The sequence below is a fragment of the Podarcis filfolensis genome (assembly GCF_964270895.1).
Source record: "Podarcis filfolensis genome assembly, chromosome: Z".
NCBI classification, from domain to species: Eukaryota; Metazoa; Chordata; class Lepidosauria; order Squamata; family Lacertidae; genus Podarcis; species Podarcis filfolensis.
In genome coordinates this window covers 20,912,851-20,936,973 of record NC_139617.1, presented here as the reverse complement: position 1 = coordinate 20,936,973, position 24,123 = coordinate 20,912,851, and the positions used below count along the sequence as shown (strand labels likewise).

The 24,123-nt window shown below is 42.1% G+C and overlaps 1 protein-coding gene across 2 annotated transcripts in view; it reads left to right on the top strand.

Annotated features, from left to right (window-relative positions):
- Window positions 1-24,123, top strand: part of LOC310754211 (connector enhancer of kinase suppressor of ras 2-like) — a 324,198-nt gene that overhangs the window by 49,098 nt on the left and 250,977 nt on the right. The window contains exon 1 of one of the 2 annotated variants that reach the window (XM_083595842.1): window positions 21,769-21,917. The exons of the other annotated variant lie outside the window; for it this stretch is intronic. Within the exon in view, the coding sequence (XP_083451968.1) occupies window positions 21,908-21,917 (10 nt within the window). The 5' untranslated portion in view covers window positions 21,769-21,907. Of the gene's footprint in view, window positions 1-21,768; window positions 21,918-24,123 lie in introns of those variants that run through there. 2 annotated transcript variants of the gene reach the window in all.

Genomic DNA, 24,123 nt, shown 5'->3' with positions numbered 1-24,123 from the left:
TCAGCAGCTATACAATTCAGCTGCTGTGGAGAAAGAGGCTCCTGGAAAGCTCACAAGCAGAACATACAACATCCTTCCCTGTTGCCCTGTCCTTAATATTTGGTGCAACATACGTAGGTTCTACTACAAGAATGTAAGAGGAAGAACTGCGCCCTGTTCCAGTCCCAAGAAAGAGCCCACTGGGTAAGGCAGTTTTCAGAGCACCAATCAGAGTACTTAGCGAGAATATAAGAAGAGCCTCAAGCCAATGGCCCACTTAGTCCAGCATCCTGTTCTCACAGTGGCCAACCAGATGCCTCTGGGAGGCTGAAAAGTAGGACCTAAGTGCAACAGCACTCTACTAGCTTGCATTTCCCAGAAACTTGCTCTGCTACCAGCCAGAAGCCTTTTTTTGTCTTGACACTCAGAACCCTCGCTCAAGGTGCCTACTCCTTCTTGGAAAGTTGAAGCCTTAAGGGGTCAAGCCCCTGGGCAGAGGAATCTCCACAATGATGGTGCTCAGGCTCAGTGCCTCCCTTGGCACCACCACCGCCTTGATCCTGTGTCCAGGCCACTGCTGGGTTCTGGGGTCATGTCACCCTGGTGATTTGGACAATAGTTTCTCCTAGTCCAGCATTCTGTTCCCAGCAGTGATCCCCTAGAACAGGGGGTCAGCAACCTTTTTCAGCAGGGGGCCGCTCCACTGTCCCTCAGACCATTTGGTGGGCTGGACTATATTTTGGGAAAAAAATATGAACGAATTCCTATGCCCCACAAATAACCCAGAGATGCATTTTAAATAAAAGCACACATTCTACTCATGTAAAAACACCAGGCAGGCCCCACAAATAACCCAGAGATGCATTTTAAATAAAAGGACACATTCTACAGTGTGTAAAAACACACTGATTCCCAGTCTGTCTGTGGGCCGGATTTAGAAGGCGATTGGGCCAGATCTGGCCCCCGGGCCTTAGTTTGCCTACCCCAGGACTAGAAGCTCCAGAGAAACAAATGGGGCATGAAGGCAAAAGTCCTTCCCTGTTCTTTGGCCCCATCCACCTGAAATTAAAAGGTATATTGCTTTCGAACCCAAAGGTTCCATTTAGCTATGCTGTACAATTTTGGCTAATCCTTTTTAAACAGAACAAAGAAAAGATCTAAGTCACTGAAAGATTCTGCGAATTAATTACCCATTGTGTGAAGAAGTCAATGCTGGCTGTAATTGCTAAACAAAATAAAACGTCTATATTTCTGTAAATCAGTGCTGTTGTTTCACTGCTGGGAATCTACATAAATGAAGGGGATTTATACATAGGGTTGAAATCTATATTTATCTATATCGAGGAAGAAATTATCTGAACACAGTTGATTGCTGGACAGAAGCATTAATCTCATTTGCTTGACAATTTGAAATGTATGACTAAATGAGAACAACCCACCTGAAGAATATTCTGACAAGACATATTTGATCCAGGTTACAAAAGCCTTGTTGAACAGGGGGGGAGATCATAATTGAATGAGAAATTGCTAACTTAATTCTCTTTTGTTTGTCAGACAATGAAGACCTGTGCTTGTTTGTAGCTAACTTGGAAGTGATGGCTTATGAAGTAGATTGGCACATTGCCTTTGATGGGTGCTATGCACAGATATTGCAATTAGCTTGAGTTAATTGCATAATTGTGTTGATCACTTGCAGAAAATGAAGAGAAACTTCATCTGTTCAATTTTTTTAATGGTGTCTGTGGAAGTGGAGGATAAAAGATATTTTGCACTGAGGTTGCGGGGGGGGGGAGACCATTTTAGGACTTTTAGTTGAGGTTTGCTCAGATGATTCATTTTGGCTTTGCTCATTTGATCAAGCTCTCTTAAACTGTTGGTTTTGAAAGCATCTTTCCTTGGTGTACCTTGTTCACCTTTAGAACATAAAAGTCCTACTGGATCAGTTCAAAGGTCCTTCTGGTATGGCATCCTTTCTCCCCACAGTGACTAAATAAGTGCTTCCAAGAAGTGACATACAAGGCATGAAAGCAATCACTCTCCTTTGCTTTTGCTCCTTAGCAACTTGAACCTCTGAAATTAGAGAGATGTGTTTCAGAGGGATCATTAAATAAAACAGTACACAAAAGGAATCTTGATTCAAACTTATGACCACAAAGATACTGCCTGGGGGGGGCTGTATTTCATCTATGTGCACGCCTGTTTTGGTAGTGTAGTGTAGAAGAAGATGTAGATGAATGCAAGTATCTGAAAGACGTTTGAACCTGTGCAAGTTCCAATTCCTGAGCTCATTTTAAAATGTTAGTTTAAGCAATATTCATCAGAAGAGAAAAACAAGACTAAGTGAGCAGGGGGAATGTGAACAAAGTGAGGGGGGAATGAAATGGATCTTCTTGGCCCTAGTAGAAATTTATTTGATCATATTCATGACATGAACCAGGTACAAAAAATGTTTCTCATGCATGACACAGATCACTTTTATACTTAAAAGTATTCTAAGTCATCAGGTTGCTGTCACATGGAGCAATGAATAATTCAGAGAATTGCTCAAAATTTTGCACTTGCGCAAACATTTGAGAAAACATAACAGCTTCTTTATTTTTTTACATCTCTGGGCAATTACAGTAGAGCTTTCTCTTATGCTGCTATAAAACACCACTGTTTTTAGTTTTATGTAATTAAAGATATGACAAAGTTCCTTTAAACATTTTGAGAAGCTGCTTAATTACATGATTATTCTTAAGAAGTCGTAGTGGCTTGTGCAGTGAATTGGTAATTAGCAACTTCTTCAAATGTAGCTTTCATGCGTGTTTGGCAAGCTATTTAGTAAATGTTGGGGAAGAGCTTCGAAGATTTACTGCTTCCTATAAGAACCAATTATTATAATGTTTAATATTCTAAGCGTGCAAAACAATAGGCTATAAAACAGCCATGTAATTGTTGGATTAGTGGTACAATCTACTCCCAATTTTTAAAAGTTTCTTTGTTGGAGTCAGTCTTACTTAACTTGCTTATACATAACTGTTGCTGAGCCAAAATGACTTACAGATTCTTTGTGTGTGTGTCAAAGGTTGCAAACAATTTTCAGTAATTTCCACCAACGCGCACACACAAGAATACACCTTGTGAAATTGTTTTCTTCTGTTTATTTTGCCATCTCTCTCTTTTGCACTAAGTGATGTTGCCACAGTTGTCTAACCTGACGGGCTGTGCACCACACAACACATTTCACTGCAAAATGCCTGATTGAGCTGGATCATCTATTTGACTAATACAAGCAGTCAGAGTAAACCATATTGCTGAACAAAACTGAAAGCTAGGGAATAATCACATAATCTAAGCAATGTTAGTGCTAGGGAGATTTCTATGCCACAGAAGAAGTGATGCTGTTCAGTAAGACACTGAACCATCTACTCTACAATCTGTAGAGGTGGCACAAATCTCAGTGTTTTCTGGGATTGTTAAACTGCTCTGGGAGTTGTAGCTCTGAGGGGGGGGTATAGGAGTCTCCTAACAACTCACAGTACCTTTAACCCTTAAATGTAAAGTGTATAAGGGCCAGTGGTGTCCAGGTCACTAGGGGAGGGGACTTTGCTTTTGCTGCTATGACCATCAGAGGTAGCAACAAAGAGGAAGAAGAAATAGAAGGCTGATTGCTTCTGCTAACAGTGAGCCACTCACTAAATTTTTCTGCCCTCCTGCCCTCCTTTGCTTCCCCCTTGCAAAATAAATTGCCACATTTTTAATTTTGCCAGTTTCTGTCGCTTACCCTAACCTGCCTGGCATGCTCTGGTCCATGGGGTCACAAAGAGTCGGACACGACTAAACGACCAGACAACAACAACCCTAACCTATCACAGATAACACCTGCAAATCACCTTCGATCTTGCTAAGCTCAACTGTGCTTTATCATGGAGTCAAATTTTCACACATTCCGTTGACAGGCTTCCAGTGTACAAGAATCAAAAGGTAAAGAAATCAAGCCTTAAATGTGCACATGTGAAACCAGAAATCAAGCCTTATATGTGCACATATTCCTTTCTTTCAAGAACAAAAACTGGCTGCTGGAGCAAGTAGGACAGAAAGCTGAAGCTCATGCATGCACCATAACTTTCATTTTCCGACATCCCCCTCTAACTACAGCAGGCACCAGACAAGAAGTTCTCTATGTCTCTCTTTTTGAAATGTGAAGGGATAGCTTTGCAGCCACGATGTGCCTTAAAGCCAGAACATTTATTCATGGATCAATGGGTGGCATTGCTTGAGAGAAGCAAACAGCCTTGCAAGTCTTAGTGCTGTCAGTCGGTTTTGAAGTTAGACTGGAAGAGGCTTGTCTAATCCTTGCAAGGAGTCTCGAAACGGGGGAAAGTGAAATGCAAGATCAAACAAAGGACCCAATTACAGAGACTAAATAGGAAGAGTTCCTTCTTCTCCTCTCTTTCTCTTTCTTTCCCCAGCATACATACATTGCAAATGGTTTAGTATTTAGGTCAGCACAATAAAGATAAAATGATTCATGAAGAGTTAATTAAAAATAAATAGTTTCACAGCCCAATGCTAAGCATGTTTACCCTCAAGTAAGCCCCTTTGATCAAGTAAGAGTGAATAAAATTGCAGCAACTGAAATCATTGTTCCCTTTCCCTTTCTGCATCCTACAGCCCCTGAAACCTCACATCCATTGTGGTGAAACTGAACTGAAATAATTAAATCATAAGAGCAGACTTTGCTGGATCAGACCAAAAGTCCATCTCATGCAGTTACGGATGAGTAAATCTGTCCATTTTGGTTTTTCTCACTTTCTCATTTCCCCCTCCTAATCTTAAATTGAATTTTCCACATCAGTTTGTAATTTATTTTTTAAGTCCTCATAAAAATTCAACATCAGTTTAGGGGGAATTTCTCCTGTTCATATGCCATTTTGCCTAACATACACAACTTTGCAAATTAATTTTCTCTGATGTAATGCATTTCGTATTTTGTATTTTAACTAATATATGCATTTTTATGCATGCTTTGCTCTAGTTACTTGCATTTTTGTACACATTACTTGACTGGAGAACGGTGCTGCAAAATTCAGAAGACTATGGCTATGTTTGGTGTGTTACCTATACACCAGGGGCAGGGAGTCTGTCATGCTGGTAGCATAGTCAACTGTCAGAAATGATTGAGGTTGAAATCCAAAACATCTGGAGGTGCCAAGCTGAGGATGGCTGGTGTAGCAAGTGAGAGTAGTTTAGTTCTCACTGCTAAATAAGGAATTCGATACATTTTTAAAATATGCATTTCAAAATGCATTTTGGTATGTTTTTAAAAAGCTGAGAACTGAATTGCAAAGTTCAGAGAAAAATGCAAAATCTAAAGGATAATTATTTTTCTTATGTACATTAGTCCAGGAGATGAGGATCAGGTCAGCTGACATTGGAATCCATAGGAACTGAATTCCTCAATCATCGTACCATAAAGTATTTGCAACCCCCACCCTGAATGCTAACCTTGATTTGTTTCAAGCATGATCAGTTCAGCTCTTTCATGGTCCTGATTTTACATACTGCTGCTGATCTCCTAGCTATTTACCCTAAGAACGAATTCAAACAGTTGTCTTTTGCAGACAGTTAATGGTAAGGATTCTGTCATGAAGACTGCAGATGCCGAATCTCATGGTCCATTACTGTTTAATCTGACAGAAAGACAATATATATATATATATATTACTTGCAGAGCCAGCTAATGATGTTGCTTCTTGAGTTAGTGACCTAATTTCCCATTTGAAGTTGGCAGGATAGTATTTGTTTTCCAAAGGCTGTTTTCTACATTAATTTTGCAAGAGGCAGAATGCTAATGACTCTTACAAAACTGCCTCCACCCTTGCCGAGTAGAATCCGGGAATGGCTGACATGCCAAAATTCTGCTCTGGTAGATGGTTTGCCGTCATTACCAATGAAAGCCATATGCCAGCTTCGAACACCATCATGATTGCAAGACCCATACAAAGGGTCATTAAATCTCCTGCACTAATGACTCCCATCGTGTAGGAAATGCTGAATCCTGGCTCCGATTCATAATTCACCCTAGTGTCTTACCGACTTCTTTCTCTAGCTCAGTGCTTTTCTCAAAAGGTGGTCTGGAGTGCCTTGGGCTTCCTTGGAAGTTTACCAAGAGTCCTTCACTGAGGTCAGTGATAGTGGACAAAATTACTGCCCTCCGTGCTACAGAATTCTCTTTCCCTCATCAAGCATATGCTTGGAGCTTCCCTCTCCACATGTGCTTCCTCTTTTTTTATTTAGACAAGCCAGAAAACAGATGAATGCTTTGTGAAATCTCAATCCCCAGACAGTGGATAGACAGGGCTGGTGTCAGACAGTGACAGCAATGGACCGAACACCCCTCTCTGAAAGAAAAACCAGGATGTGGCCTGGTCCTTCTTTGGGTGGTTGCAGTGGCATATTCTTAAATTAGCCACATTATAAACTTACATAAAGGTACATTTCTCATGTTTTCAAATGCTCAGGCCAGGGCAATTTGCAGCAATAGTGCCTACATGCTTTTTCCAACATTTAGCAGCCTTTCTTGCAAAGGAGGCACTCATTTCCTGAGGCCAAATCCCCAATGAGGTACAAAACCTGATTCTGCAATGTGACGATCATTCTCCTCAATACAAATTAAAAAATCCCTCTGTAAAGAAAACAAAATGGCCTTTAAGCTGTGATTGGGGTTTATTGTTTTTGTTTGTTGCTATGTTATGTATTCTCATGGTTTTTTATATTGCAAACTGCCCTGAGATCCTTGAATGAAGGGTGATATAGAAATATAACAAACAAACAAACAAACAAACAAACAAACAAACAAACAAACAGGAAATGGGATGTAACACTTAAGAGCCCTGCTGGATCAGACCAAAGGCCCACATGGTCAAGTATTCTGTTTCCCACAGCAGCCCACCAGGTTCCTCTGGGAAGAATCAGAACTGGGAAAACAACCAGCTCTTTCCTGGTGCTGTTCATGGAAGGACTGTAGGTCAGTGGTAGAGGAACTGCATTACATTAAGAAGCTCCCAGGTTCAATTCCTGGCATCCCCAGTTAGGACTGGGAAAGACCTGAGCTTAAAACCTTGGAAAGCCACTGCCAAACAATGTAGTCAATACTTAGCTACATGGACCCTTGCTGTGACTCAGTATAAGGCAGCTTCTGATGCTCCTAAATGGTTAGCAAAGTCGTTGAAGATGGGACAACTGAGTACATGGACCACAGTGCCAATTAACCATCAAAAAAAGTACACATAACTTTAACACACTATGGAAACCCTTATGTTTTGTAGAGCTACAGAGGAAGAGATATAACTTGCTGACAGAGCACAAATTTCTCAGGTTCATACCACTCTAAAAGATCTAAGATAGCAAATGATGTAAAAGACTTCTGCCTGGAATCTTGAGCAGCCACTGCTCACATGGTTTAGCATTTTTCAATCTGCTACTCTCTAGATGTTTTGGACTACAAGTCCCTCATCCCCGACCACTGCCCACTGACTGGGTCTGATGGGAAGCTCCTTCATAGTGTTACTAACGTGAAAGATTGCTCACCCACAAAACCATAGCCCTGGACTGAGAACCTTCAGAGACTTCAATAACAGCAGTAGCAGCAGCAGCAGCTCAAAGGAAGAGCACCTTCTGCCTCCTGGCCTTCCAAACTCAGGGAACAACCTGGGAGGGAGCTAGCAACTATGGAACAAGCCCTTTACATTAGTCAGATACAGTGTTATGAAGTGTAACTTCAGATGGGGCATTTTGGCCAGTCTATAAAACTCTAGCAGTTGCTGCAGGCTGCTGCACAAGCAAACTGTTTCTTGCTCAAGAGGTTCTAGCCATGGTCCTGAACTCATTCCAAGGCTTTCTGGACCAAAATCTGCAGCAGTGTCCATGGTGCTGAATCCGCCCTGCTTCAGATAACTGCCTTACCTAATGTCTTCTTGCTTGAGACATTGCCTACTGGGGGTGACAAACTTTGCAGTGGACTTGGGCAGTCACACAGCTTCCTCTGCTCACAATATCCACATCTACCAGCAGAAAGCCTACACAAAAAGAAATCTCTATGTATGTAAGCTTCCTGTAGGACATGAAAACCTGTGCAGTCAGAGTTCTGGGCATTGGAGAAGCCTATGCACATAGATCTCCCTCCTGTAGAAATGAACACCTTGTGCATGGATGTTGAGGGAAGCCACATAACCTTGGGATATAATTAATGGTGTGGCCCTACTGTATTTGACAACATGAGCACAAGTAATGCATTTCTGTGCCTAAAGGTCGCTATGGCCTGGTCAAAATGCTCTCTGGGCAGTTCAACAAATGAAGCCCAAAGTTGTCGAAACAGTTCAATCAGCCACATGGCAGATTGCTATCATAGCTCTAGGCTCGGCAATATGTTCAATTAAAAAAACAGAGTGAGAGAGAATAAAGAAAAATAGGCTTTCATAGTGCATGTATATGACCAAGTGATTATAGTAAAGCATTCCTGAAAGCAGGCCTAAAGCCTGCAGACTCAAGCAGTTACCAAAAAACAAACAAACAAAAAACCCTCCTTTTTACCTTTTTCATCCAATCACCTTTGTCAGGTGTTGAGATTTAGAATTATTTCCTAAACCAAGTGAAAACAAACAAACCCCAAACTACCAACAGGATCTAACATTTGTGAACAAATCATTTATCCCACTAGGCTGATGGCTTACTATATAAACTAACTTCTCCAACTTTCCTGGTTCAATAAACTTCCAAGGCCCCTCCTGCACTATGCATTTAAAACAGTATCATGCCACACAGCCATGCCTTTCCCCAGTGAATCCTGGGAACTGTAGTCTGTTAAGATTGCTGAGAGCTGTTAAGAGGCCCTTATTCTCCTCTTAAAGCTTCCTGGAAGGAGAGATTCATTGTTAAAATACTCTGAGAACTGTAGCTCTAGGGAGGAGGATAGGGGTCTCAGCACTCTTAACAAACTACAGTCCCCAAGATTCTTTTTGGGGAAGCCATGACTGTTTAAAGTAGTTTTGTGATGCTTTAAATGTATGGTGCAGATAGAGACTTTCTGTTTTTTGGGTGGGCACTCAAGCAGCAACTCCTTTTGATGTCATTCATATTTATGGTGAGCAAGAAGACAAGGCACAATAAAACTGACTTACAGTAATAGCCAAGAACCACAGATTTAATCACTGTCGTAGTAAAATGGCAGATTTTGAACTGAAATGATTGCTGGTTTGGCTTTGTTTTGTTGACAGTGCAGGTGAAATGGCAGCATTCTCTTTCTCTTTTTTTGCTCTGGACAGAGGACACCGTCTCCTAAACCTAAGTGACTTCTTTCCTCTGCAGCCTATTCATCACCCACTGGGAAACTTTTATGCAACATGCATGCTTCTTGTACTTTTAATACATTCAGTTTGTGTGTGTGTGTGTGTGTGCGTGCATCTAAGAGCAGATCCTTCCAGCAAAATACAGACTTTAAACTGCTGAACTGAATCCCTCTGTTTTTCCTTCTTTTAACATTTTCTTCCTAGACTTTTTCCAAGGAATGCGTACATGGGATTCCCATCCCGTGTTATCCTCAAAATTAAGCTGAGAAAGACACACACACCCCATTCAGATACCCCTCCACATATTGAAAAATACGTGGGGAGTATCAGGAACATGTGGCCTAGCCTTGCATCCTGCTGCCATTGTATGTAGCTATTTCTGTGTGTTCAGCTGGCATGTGAAGAGGGTTTTACACACATATGAAAGTATGCCCATGTATCTTCTCCCTGTGAATGAAGACTTGATTGGTTGGCAAAATAGTGGTGACACAGTATTTAGCACAGCACACCAAAGTTGCTATGGTAGACAGAAAAATCATTAAGTGGCCCATCAAGATCATCTGCAATTTGGTCTTGGGGGGGGGGGCAGCTCTGGGAACCACTGCTTTAGGCTTTGTTATAGCAGTGCATTAGAAGTAGGTTCTTGAGTCAAAGGCTGCATGAGACAGATTGACTTTGGCCCACACATCCATTTCAGTGTACATTCATGAGTACAGTGGTACCTCGGTTTGAGAACGTAATCCGTTCAGGAAGACCGTTCGTGTTCCAAAATGTTTGCAAACTGAAAACTCCGTACGGAAGCCTCAATATGGAAAATTCAATATGGAAGCTGCATGGCATGTTTGACTTCCAAGGCGAGTTTGAAAACAGAACCATTTACTTCCGGGTTTACAGCGTTTGAAAACCAAAATGTTTGTCAACAGAGACGTTCGAAAACTGAGGTACCACTGTATTTGTGCTCATCATGTTATCAGGGCTGTCACATCCAATCCTGCTTTCAATACTTTCTGTGCCTGCAAAAGTTTTCTGGTGGTCGCACTGCTTTATTTCCAGTCAGAGCGCATCCCGTAACTTCCTGCAGAGACCCATCACTTCATATACCACAAATGATCTGGTTTATTTTTTGTCCCAGTTTTCTTGTGCTGCATCACCTCCCAGCAACAGTAACAGCTACATTCAGACAACTGCTTTTTTCTGGGGGTACACAGGGATACGCATACCCCTAAACATTCTGTGAATATTTGTACTTTTGTCCATTTACTGTATTTATTTCCCCTGATTTGAACTATAAAATGGTGATTTACTTGAGTCAAAATGAGAGTACCTTAAACTTTTTTTTTATAGAAAAAAAGGACTGATTCAGACATTCTGGCCCCAGATTCAATCCCCAGTTCTCCCCAGTTAAAAGCACCACATAGCAGGGGGTTGGGGAAAGTGCTCATCTACCTGGTAACTTGGGAGCTGCCACTTCCAGTCAGAGTAGATGGTGCTGGGCTTGATGGAGAAATTGAGCTTGAATAGGACAGCTGGAAAGAAGTCCACAAGGCAGCAGGTACCGGATGACCATTTAGACTGGTAGGACAAAAGGCAGGAAGGTCAACCGACAGACAATCGTAGCCAACATTTAGCACCTGGCCAGCAGACTGAGCAGGGACAGCAATTATCTGCTCACATTATTCCCTATGACAATTGTGCTTCTATTTAAATTATAGCAATTATTTCTAAATGTGCCTTTATGCTTATGAATTAGCACATGAAAATTGGTGTCCCCTTTTGTCTTTTTGGCGTGACGCATTTTTCCGAAATGGCCACCCTACCCTGAAATGTCTTCTTCTTTTGCATGTGCTTGCCAACCTTCAGCATATAATGTTCCCAGGGTGGTTCAGAGATACATGCAAATGCAATATAACAAGCAGATGAAAGCAACGTTATAATCATATCACAATGTTATTAAAAAAAATCAAAATGCAAATCAAAACCTTATTATATTACAAACACATCACAATGTTGTTTAATCATATTACCATGTTATAATCATATCACAATGATTCTGTGCTGACTACACCTGTCCACAGGTCCTTTCCCCCATCTAGCTGATAACTTCCAGATTCCACAACTGACCTCAGGGTTCTTAGACTGGAGAAGCTACTCTCCACTTCCAGATGTAGATATGGAGGCCTGTGGCCTCAGCCTGGCCCTCCAAGTTCATGGACAAATGTGGCACCATTATTAACCTGTGCTTGCAAATATTTGTTCACTGCAGTTGTCAGGGCCAAAAACCTTGGCTATGCGCTGCCACCATAGTCGGGGGGCATCAGCCTTCTGAGAACTAGTTGCTGGAAGCCAAAGGAGGGGAGGAAACTCCTATGCTTGGGTTTCCTGCTTGAGGACTTCCACAGGCATCAGGGAGAACAGGATGCTGGATAGATGAGCCATTGGACTGATCCATTAGGCTCTTCCAATGTTCTTATGTGTGTCTGGGGAATGGATGGGATTTGGATCCAGCGGATCCCAAGTCTGACCTGTTCAGTCCTGGAAACACTGCATTTTCGTGCTCTCTGCCATCAGAGCACAGATACATGGCCCATGGTGGAAGTCCTCCTATGTCAGCTGGAAGAAGGCTTCTAAGGGTGTGCCTCATCTTCACTTATGGAGACGGAGACTCACCAGATCTTATGGTCCTGGCATACCCTCCCAGGCACCAATGGATTGTGCCCTAAAACTGAAAAATCGAATGCAGTGCAAATGCTTGTTAAAACAAACAGGGACAGTATCTGGTGCAGCTTTGTTCTTCTGTACCAGCTTTCTTTATTAACTGTCACGCAGAAGGGCAAACTTTTTAATAATGTAATGAACTAATAAAACGCTTTGGGTTGCTGCTGCTATAGTTTTGAGGCAATTATAATACCTCTACCTTTCTGCTGACATCCTCTGCTACCCGAACCTTATTAAAACTATATTTGGAAAGGTTTATTTGAGTCACTATAAATGAATGTCACTAGATGACTGGATGCAGAATGAATATCCTGAAAAATAACACTCTTAATGTGAGTCAACAAGTTTCATTAACTTGTCAAATGGAATAATTACATTTCCACTAAATATAAAAACATACAGGTCTTCAGCTACAAGCTGTCCTATTAGATAACCTTGTGGTGTTTAATTACTGAGTAAGGTGCATTGCAAAGTTAGCCAACACATATAGGGGCTGCATGGAATCCTCCGTATGCTAGGAAAAATGCAAAATGCCCAGATGATGCATGAGACAGTCGTTCTAGCAATCAAAAGTCCACCACTACCAGCAGTGCTTATTTTGCAACAGGTTGATAATAATTATGAAATTAATATATATACCATCTATATCCTAAGTGGTTCACAACTATAAAGTCAATAATTAAAATACACAATAACATTTTTTAAATCCTGAATTTAGAAAGAAAATAAATCAATTAAAAGCATGACAATTAAAACATTTAATAAAATCACAATTTCTGTTCATTGGAATGCTTGCAGGAGCCAGTGGAATGCCAAAACTGATGGGGTCTCTCATAAGGAGGGAGGTCATTTACAATTTCCTCTGATCTAGGGCAGGGGAGAGGAACCTGTGAGCCTCCCCAACTCTCATCAGCACCAGCCAGCATGGAGGACCATATATGAAATTGCCTTATTACCATGTCAGGTCGCTGGTCCTTCTAGGTCATTATTGTCCACAACGGCTGGCAGTGACCCTCCCTTACTGGGAGATGCTGAAGTTTGAACCTGAGCCCTTCTGTACTCAAATCAGATACTGTGCTGTGTCCCTTCCTTATGTACCTATTCAGGTGTTCCCCGCTGCTGGTCTATGCAAGGCAGTAAGCGGCCAGCATTGAATATCCAGCCCCAAACCCTAGGGCTTTCTGCAAAGAGTTTAACCATGGTATTGGCACACAGCACCATCAAGCAGCTGCATCAGCTAAAATTCACCCTTCCCTCAAAAAGGAGTACACTGAGTATGTGTACACTGTGCACATGCAGAAAGATAGATAGATAGATAGATAGATAGATAGATAGATAGATGATAGATAGATATAGATAGATGATAGAGAGATGATAGATAGATTAGCAGTGGGGATCATGTGACTGTCCAGATGTTGTGGGCTACATAATCCCTGTCCATTTTTTTGCGCTGCCAGGGGCTAAATGGAGGTCTGCCAGTTCCACACCTTTTGTCAATGGTTATGTTGATCTCCCACTAGGATGCAAGTTCTTCATTTAAAAGTTCTATGGGCATATTTCCAAACAGCATAGCTAGTATAGTGCAAGGGTTGCCAACATGGTGCCCCTCAGATGTTGTTGGGCTCCAACTCCCATCAGCCCCTGGTCAATCATTAAGGATGAATGAAAACTGTAGCCCAAAAGCACCTAGAGAGTTCTGAGTACCACTGGCAACTCTTGGTCTAAAGTCAAGACAGAAAGTTGGGTTCTGCCCCCAAGGAGGAAATATTTGCCCGAATCAGTGGTGATTTGAACTAGGGGTGGCTTGAAGTGAGAAGCACAGTTGGGGGGGACTTTAGCAAACAGAGCCCTATTTTACATACAGCCTAGGGGTCCGAGAGAGGGAGAGAGACAGAGAGAGCACAAGAGATAGAGCACAAAACTGCTAGCAATCTGAGGTTGTTGACATTACAAGTCATATCGCCATTTAGCCAATACTAATCTTGTTTGCTTGGTATCTAAGGTCCAATTGAAACAGGCAGATTTGGTTAAAGCCAATATAGGCAACTTGCTCTAGGGACCAATGCTACCTAACTGAATTAGTTATACACATTAAGGATACTAGGAGAATCAAAGAGTACACTTTTATCTTTCTGGGTGATTTGGAAAAAAAGGGAATATAAGATTTAACAATATTTGAGGGGGTTAATCAATAGCGGATTGTCCAGGAGATTGTCTACCCTGAGCCTGAGGCCAAGAGTAAATGGAACTGGGTCAAAGTTATACATCTGGCTCAGACAATCAAGGGTGGGTGGGGAGAGAGAGTCCTTTTGTTCTGTGAACATTGGCAAAATGCTATCTTTCAAGCCTGTCATCATCCATGGCCAAACATTGGATTTCCGACTCATAAGGTCAATATAACTTTGTGATTCAGAGCACCATAAATCCAACTGCAGCATAGGTTCATTTGTGTTACTCCCCCAACTGAACTGCATAATTGCAGTTCAACAAACTTGAGAAGTTTATATAAGCCACTGTTAAAAAAGAAGTCAGCACAGACCTTCAGTGTAAGATTTGGTGCTGCAGTGCAAGTACCTCTAGGCATGTTCACATGCTAAACTGAACACGTTTAGCATGACGTGTGTTACTGTCACCTGAAGTTGGGGGTTGGAGGCTGCAGCCTCCTTAATGGCCAATTAAGTGTTGATTGAGGGCATCTGTACAGTTTACATCAGCATCAGTGTGAATGACTGCAGGGCTAACACTGAAAGGGAGGTGCACGTTGACCCAGAAGAAGGCAAAAGCAATTGGATGTCTCAGCTGGAAGAGGAGAGTGGGTGGGCCCAGTTAAAAGGGAAGACTTAATGGATGAAGTGGGTAGGGAAGAGACATGGGAATATAGGCAGCTTCCTTATACCGAATCAGACCATTGGTCCACCTAGCTCAGTATTGTCCACACTTACTGGCATCAGCTCTCCAGGATTTCAGGCACGGGCCTCTCCCAACCCTACCTGGAGATGCCAGGATCTTCTGCTTGCAAGGCAGATACTCTATAACTGAGCTATGGCCGTTCCACCTAGGGAAGGAAGATGGAGAAAAAGGGTGGAGAGATGTCAATAAATGGTCCAGCTGCAAGGGAGAATAATGAGGCAAGAAATGGAGAGGAAGAGGAGAATGGAGGTGGGTGAAACTGAGGCAATTAAAATAATCAACAGCAGCAGCTGCCTCTCATGATCACTCTTTCGGCCACTTGTGAAGATGTCAGACAGTAGGGCTTCTAAGCCTGGGGCAAATGATTTGAGAATCTCCTTGCCAGTTCTATTTAAGCCTGTTGTAAAGTCGTCCCTATAGGAAAGGATGACAAGGTTGTCCCTTTGTGGGACAATTGACCCACGTATTTGATTAATGAACTCTTCGTGACTCGTAACTGAATGTGTGAACTGGCCCAACAGATAACCAATTAAATCTGAGGCAATACAAAAATTTCATCTGTCAGGTTTGATGCTTATTTCACTTATTACCGCTTCATCCCAGCTATCGAAGGAAGGATGAATAGTCGCATTGAGCGACACTGCAGTGATGCCAACATCAGTTTGCAGCTTTTATGGCATTTGACAAGCTTCTTCTGAGTCAAAGAGAGCATCCAGTCTTATAAGTAAGATAGGCCCCTTTGCTTAATTGCTAGAATTAGGCAAATGTAGTAAACATTTACGTATAGCCATCCCTTTGGTCTGCTACAGAAATGCTTTCTATCTGGGTGCATCACAGCTGTTAACGAAACCATCCACATTTTTAAGAGGGATCATTAATTATACAATGCTTCATATTTAAGTGATATGGGTATGTGTGTTAGATATTAGTGCAATAGTTTCCCCTTTTATAAAGACCTTAAAAGAAAATGTTTTGTTTTAGAAAAAGAAAATGTGGCCATTTTCATCTGTCAAACACCAGAGGCCACTTATCTACAAATCTCTCCCCCCGACACACACATAAATGCAAGTGCTCCAGCCAATCCAGCCCATCTGTGCTAAAAAGTTCAGAGACTTAAATATGCTGTCAATAGATTTGGTTGTAGGCATAATTTTGCCCTGGTTTACACTCAGTGCAGTGCTACTGCTGTGCTCTGCTGTGTGCTGTCTTAAGTTCCCGAATCCATACCAAGAGCAAATCATTTCCATGTGCTTTATTTTTTAATTTGGTTTCATCCTCTTAACAATCTGTTATTTTGCTTCCCCACTTCCCCAGAGAGATGTGAGGAAAAGAACACTTGAAGCAGCTACCATTAATAATACAACAGGAGTGAGCATTCAGATCTGCTGAGCCAATGTTTTTCAGATGAATTGCCGATGAAGGTTTTCTTTTCTTCTTTTTCTTCTTTTTTTCGGGGGTGGGGGCAGCTGCACATGTGTTAAGTACTTGCGCCAAACCTTTCCTTGGTGCACATGGGGGCTCTTGCACCACTGTTGCTCCAAGAAAATGGCCTTGAGTTGGAATTCCAGGGAACTCCTTCAAGGAATGCTGCATTTAGTTTGGATTCTTGAAGCAGGAAGCAGCAGTCTTCATGTGTTTTGGACTCAGGGCTGGCTCACCCATTAATGGGCTGAAGCCTTGCGCACTAGAATCTTGTGTGGTGGGGTGGTGACCCCCTGGGCACCCCTCCTGCACCGGTCACCAGGGTTGCAATGCAGTGACTTCTGGTGAGATTTCAAGAGATCTCATTGAGGTTTTGGCATCTTCCTGTTTCAGCTCAGGTGTTGAAATGAGATGATACTGAGGTCCAGCGCCGAGGGCCTTCTGGCGGTTCCCTTGCTGCGAGAAGCCAAGTTACAGGGAACCAGGCAGAGGGCCTTCTTGATAGTGGCGCCCGCCCTGTGGAACGCCCTCCCACCAGATGTCAAAGAGAAAAATAACTACCAAACTTTTAGAAGACATCTGAAGGCAGCCCTATTTAGGGAAGCTTTTAATGTTTAATAGGTTATTGTATTTTAGTGTTTTGTTGGAAGCCGCCCAGAGTGGCTGGGGAAACCCAGCCAGATGGGAGGGGTATAAATATTATTATTATTATTATTATTATTATTATTATTATTATTATTATTATGTGCTGCCCCAGGTTTGGGTCAGCAAACTTAGGCGGAGCTGAAATGGGAGGCAGTATGGTTTGTGAAAAACATTTGCTGCTATCTCAGTGTTTCTTTCAGGGGTGGCTGCAAAAGAGAGTGAGAAGGTTTGCCATTCAGAATAATTGTGGTCACTGTATGTATGTTCAGCATGGAAGTGCCAATTCATGTAGTGAGTGCCTCCACACAGGTGATCCCAGTGGTCCCAGCCTCTCATTCATGCGCTGATTTGGAGCCTGCTCAGCATGTGAACTGGGCCTTACAATGCTATCAATTGCAAAGGAGGGACTAGATAGCAAGGAAAGGGACCAGTGGGTTGTACAATGTGTTCAGGGGAACAAGTGGGACCTGTAACAAAACATTGAAGTGAGGAAGGCTCCTATTCAAAGTTCCAGGCCTTTTCTAGCAAGCTCCATTCTACCCCCATCCCCCCGGTTTTCTCTTTTGTTTCCTACCCATCCAATACTCACATACTCAGACTATCCTGGGGATAGTTCAGTCAGCAGGGCATGAGACTCTTAATGTCAGGGATGTTAGTTCAAGCCCCATGTTGGGCAAACAATTTCTGCATTGCAGGGAGTTCGACAAGATGATGCTTGTGGGCTATTCCAGTTCTATGGTTCTATGAATATCAACATTCTGCAACCACAACTACGCTCACTCCTCCGTCACCTGTTTGGGGAGGTAAACCCTTTGGGGTGTTTTATTTCTTTGGGGGGGGGGGGATACTTCTGCAAACCATGTGGTCCTCCCGAGCCTGATAATATCTCCTTCTTCTGTGTAAATGGTGCCATTTTTGTTACATAAAGATCCACACAGGCAATAATTTCAAGATTCAAGATACAATCACTCTGTTATTAGGGTATACTAGGGCTCTGGTCAAACCCTATATATCTAACCAAATTCGGTTGACTCAGGATTTGGCTGCAGCAGCCCTGGGTCACCCCTGTTTAGATCAGGTCCACCCAGAGTGATCTACAGCTGTCAAAGGGAGTAGTGGAGAAGAGGGTGAAGAAGACATGCAAGCAGCTCTGAGGGCATCTCCCCCCTCCCAATTGCATGTTTAATTCGGGTTTGGATGTATTTTGCTACTGTGGTCCTAGTGCAGAGCCCCAGGCAGTAGGTTGAAGTAAAATTGCAAGCCTCATTTCTACCTAAGCTCTTAGAAAGAACTTGCATTCAACTTGATCTCGCGCAAAGGCCTTGCTGCTGCTTCGTGTGGGATATTTAAGCATTTTGCTTGAGCTTGGTTATATGTTCGCTTTTAGGAAAAGCATTATATCTGTATTTTAATATGTCATTAAGAGGTACAGAAGAAGACAATGGAGCATTTTATATACCTGTAATACAGATAAAATTTAGTCTGGTAAGAGAACTTTATTACAAACTTTAAAGTTGCGGAAACCTAGCTTCAGTGCACTTAATGGCCAAATGAATTTTGTTTTGTCGTCTTCTTCTTCTTCTTCTTCTTCTTCTTCTTCTTCTTCTTCTTCTTCTTCTTCACTGTACTACAGACTACTGTGTCTGAGTGCCTTTTTGTTTCGTGGGGTTTTTTTTGCCCTGGTGCTTTTTGCCACAACAACTTGCTCTTTATTGCTGAAAACAATTCCACAGAAAACCTGAATTGCTGTTTGTTCCAATTCCACATTAAAGGAGCGGGTTTTTGTAGGGAAAGCCCTGGGATCAAAGCAAAAAAAAGGGGGGGGGCTTCTATCTGGCACTTTAATGTGAGGACCTTTGTCTAGAAAGCATGGGGCGAGCCCTCTGTGTATACTGTATTTATAAGCTGTGGAATAGGCTTCTTAATTCATATTTGGATTATTGGAAATTTTAGAGTCAAAGCATAGAAATAACATGCATTTTCGCATCATACACAAACCAAACAATTTAACAATGCCAACACAAAGCGGGCCTGCTTTTTCTGAATGACTCATTTACAAATAAGGTAAAATATTTTCCGTTTACTCAAGTGACACAAAACTCAGAAAGTTGGTCTAGCATTTCACATATCAAGTGTCACTCTAGATACATGTTTCTGTAATAAAATTACAGAGGCAGTGCTAATTTTAATCAAAGTTACACTCTTGCAGTGTGCTTTTAATTATGGTTTTAATTAATGAACTGTTGCTGTGTAATTGTATGTACATCATTTATGGTAAAGACTGAAGCATGCCTAAAACAATGAGGCGTTTATCCAGTGGTCTTTAAAAAGAAGAATAAAAAATCCTGTGGTACTATTTTTAATTAAATATGTCTGAAAGTAATTGCTAGGGGCTATAGGAACCAGTACATTTTGCTGCAATAGATTATGTCTGCTGATAGAAACACATCATAATTGCAATTAGTCATGGAGATGTGAGCCACCAGCAAATGTCACCGAAATCCAACAATGATGGATCTGTCCACCCTTATGGAAGCACGCTCTTCAAACAGCAAATGCATGCACACTCATGTGCAGAGGTGTGGGGAGCAGGCATGCTTCTTCTTGTCCCAACACCCCACCAATCTCCATGTGTTGATCAGGGTCTCTTGACCACTGGATCCAGCAGAGATCCGATCATGGAGTCAGAGGCTTCCAGGGCACCAGAGCTGGGTTACGTTTAGCACTCAACTCTACCATTGGACCATGCCTATTCTTGGACTACCTCACCAAACGTGACCTCAGTTTCTCCTTAAGACTCTGCATATCCAAATTGCTCAACTGATTCTAGGCCAAGGAAAAATATCAGGAGACCAGGAAAAGCAGGTTTCCTGATCATATGGAGAACACAGCTGGGCAGAGGTTCATTTTAGACCTTTCCATGAACACTTTGGGGCATCTGCAATCCTGCTCCCCAAACCCCACCACCACCGCTCACCCACATATCGACTAGAAGATATCAACATGGCTCCAGTCAAAGCTGTTTGGATACAGTGCCACTTTTAATTCTGTAGTTATATTCCCATGTGTTTTAACAACCTTTCCATCACCCTAGACTACTTCCAAGAACCACACTTAGCACTTCACTAACTAAAGTTCTTCGCAAGAAGCCTTGGCACTTGGAAGAAGCTTAATACATCTATATACTAGATGGCTTTGGGGAAGAATTAAACAAATTCATGGATGATGAGACTCTCAGTGGCTACTAGCCTCAATGGCTGTGTTCCACCTGCACACAGAGGTAGTAAGCCTCTGAAACCAGTTGCTAGAAATCACAAATCAGGAGGGTGCAATTGCACTCAGGTCCTGCATGATTTGTTTTTGTTCTTGTTCTGCTTTATGATAAAATATGTATTTGTGTTTTTAACATGGTTGTAAGTAACTTGGAGACCTTTAGGGAACAAGCAACTAAAAAGTCACAATAATTAATAACAACGAAACAATGTTAGCCACAGTGAGCTGAGGATGCTGGACTAGATGGTCCTTTGGCCTCATCCATGAGCTCTTCTTATACTCTTATGTTATTTTTGCAGTTTGTGCATTTACGGTGAATGTCTGCTTGAAATGGACTTTGATGTGAAGATGAACAGCCACAACACTTTTGGCTTTTTGGAGGTTCTTTATGATTATGTTCTGATTATGACTTAATACATTTCCAGACTTTGTTCATAATGTGATCAAGGGGAAAATGCTAATGAACTCGTGCATCAAGAATGCTTGGACAGTAACTTTCTTGCTGATATCTCATTTATTTTACCAATTCAGTGAGGTGATCTTTCTGCCTGTGAGCTGCTTATGAGTGTGTGAATTCTAAACATTTCAATCATAATACAATTTAGTACTCTGTTTTCTCACTAATTACCTGTTTCTTTAGCTTTCCACTCTTCTGTACAGAGCTATAAAAGCCAAGCTCCCATTTTGAAATGAGTAATTGTGTTTCATTCATGACAAATCAGGAGAGCTCTCAACATTGTTTGAGAGAATTTCCTACCAGGAAAGTTTTTACATAATTTCATTCTAACTATAACAGGAATCTTTTCTCTCTCTCTTTTTCTTTCGGGAAGTTAATTAGAATCTGTCCAGGGAATGATTTAGAATGAATTCTGTGGTTGACAGTGTGTGCACATTACACAAGTCACATCATACTAATGACTTTCAGTACACTGCAGTGAAAACAATTGCTGTTTTGATATTTTAATTATAAGCTTTTATACTGCGCAAAGTGATATTACTAAAATGCTCTGCATTAATTTTCTTATTTTTAAAAAGAGCTTACAGGAAAGAATAGTTAACATATGTACCCTTTCTTATTAGATGCCAGGCAAAAACATTTCTCTTCTTCCAGGCCTTTGCTTAATTAAACAATCTATGGCCTTTTAAACTGTGTTTGCAGGGGTGTGTGTGTGTGGAGTTATTGTTTTTTTAGTTACTATGCCATGCATTTGTGTGTTTCTATATTGTAAACTGCCCTGTGATCCTTGGATGAAGGGTGGTATAGAAATTTTAACAACAATGATCTATCTGCTCCCTTACACAAGGACTTTATGTGGGTTGAGCCTTGCTGCCACACAGCTGAGAGCTGGGTACCAGCACTGAAATCACAGGAAGTTTCCCCCTCTCTGTAGCAAAGAACAATAGAACCTAATAGAACACTGAGCCAGGAACTCCATTTCCCATCAGCCCCCTCTGCTGGGATCCTTCCGCTTTCCCAGCAGTTCTACCTCTGAGTAGGAAAGTTTGTTTGAGAAGCAAACTGAGGCTCAGGAGCCTGGATGGAAGAAAACTTTGGCTCAGGGAGATCTATTGCTCTTTTGGAATATCCATTTAGAGCTTTTGAAAAGCTGGACTGAAAGCTGTTCGAAACTATGACCACAGGTAGGCTTACTACTTTTTGTAAAATAACGTATTTTCTCGCTCTATAGGACGCACTGGATGATAAGATGCACTTAGTTTGGGGGGGAGGAAACAAGAAGAAAGAAATTCTGAACCCCAGAAGCCAGAACAGCAAGAGGGATCTGGCTTCTGGGATAGCCTCTTGCTGTTCTGGCTTCGGGGACAGCCTGTGAAGCCTCCGCAGGGCAGCGGGGTGAAGGCACCCTGCTGCACTGCGGAGGCTTTGCGCAGCCATCCCCAAGCTAGAACAGCAAGACGGAAGGGGGAAAGTGCATCCTATAGAGCGAAAAATATGGTACCAAGTTTTTGGAGGGCCAATTGGAGTGAGTAGGTAGGGTTGCCCCATCTTCAGGACTGACCTAGAGTCTCCAGGTTTGCCTGTCTTCCTGGTCCAGGTGGCAGGTGAAGGGCTTGAATCTACAGGTGGATGAGTGCCATTTAACAACAACAACAACAACAACAACAACAACAACAACAACAACAACAGTAATAACAATGGCTGCAGCCAACTGCAAATTATTATCCAGGCTCTCTGTAGGGATGGGACTCATAGGAACATCCCTTTAGCTAAGGTTTGTGTCTTAATTTTCATCTAGTGACATAGTTGCTCATTTTTTATACTTCTTGTTTTTTATTTGAATGATTTGCTCTCGGCAGTTACTGTCATTGCTTAATGTGTCGTGCTTAATGACATCACCAGGGGCCACCCCTAGGTTTCAGGTTTGGGCCCTGGAAACTCAAGAGTTTGGGATGCTGTTGACCTGGTAACCCTGAGTGTGTGGGTTGCGACAGGAGAGGCTGGTCCCTCTACTAAACTGACAATATCAAGACAAATTAAAGGCTCACGTCAGGGAGTTTTTAAAAGCATTAATTTTTTACTTTCCTGCTTTGTATGGCTCTTTCTCATTATTCCCCAAATAAATCACTTCTTTGCATTTTAAATCACTCTTGGCTACATTATTGTTCCAGGAATATTGCAGTTTGTTGCACGGGGGAGGCAAAATCCATAGACAGGACCTCAGTTAAAATGTTCTGGCAAGGAAATTAAAGGTGTGGGCATATTTATTAGGCCATAACTATCCTGCCTGTATGTTTGCATGCTCAAGTCCTTGACCAACAGTGTAATGCTAACCATGTATATTCAGAAGTAAATCCTGTTGAATTCAATGAGACTTACTTCCAGGTAAGCAGGGTTAGGGATTGCAGCCTAAATGCATGTGAGCAAAGTTGATATGTGGTTTTTGGCTTCTTGGTTCACTTTTCTTGATTATCTACTGTTCTCTGCTTGTTTTGACTCAGTTTTCTGTCAGTGATTCACTCACTGCCCATGGAACTAATTTTATTCTCACCAGTGTTATCTGTAAAATGAATGTGAACTCTTTCTCTGCAAGGCCTACAAGCAGTGGCAGATATTGGGGTCTCAAATTTCAGCGTCACCCAAATTTGATGCCCCCCACCTTTCATTCTACATCATAGCTGTGGCACCTCCAAGGCTCCGTGCCCAGTGTGACTAAATCCACCTGAGCCTACAAGTCCAAGAGATCTCAGAACACCAGGGTGTCTCTTATCTCCATATACCACCTGATTAACTCCACTGAGCTTGGGACCCTTGTCAGCATCAAATGCCTTTTGTATTTATTCCAGCAACTTAACTGACCAGAAATGCTTCTGATTTCTGTAGTGTAGAGAGACCCTGCTGACCCCAACACTCCTTCCTCCCCCTCATTGATTCAACACTGGGGTGTGTCTCCCACCCCCCACCCAACTTCCTTATGTTGCTCTTCTACTCTGCTGGGTACTACTTCTTTGAGGCTAAGATTGTTAGCTGCCCTGTTTTTGGGTGCCTTTACTTTCAGCCTTCTGTTGCTTGCCCTCGCTTTCTCCTGCTTTCTCTCTACATTTTCCCTCTCTGGGACCAGCAGCTGGCATGCCACTAGCCCCACCTTTTATCTTCTGGCTGGTTGGGCATCTCTGCATTCTCTGTGACATTGCCCTGCCCAGATGCTTCTGGTGCATTTGGCTTGCATTCTGGGCAGAGATTTCACAGAAATGTCATGGCGTCATCCAACATGGAGTCATCCATCTATCAATCATGTATTCTGTACTGTGTACTCGAAGTTTACTTGCTAGTTCCGCAGGCCCAACAAGTTCCAGATTTAACAACATGTGTGTTATATGTTTTGTGAGT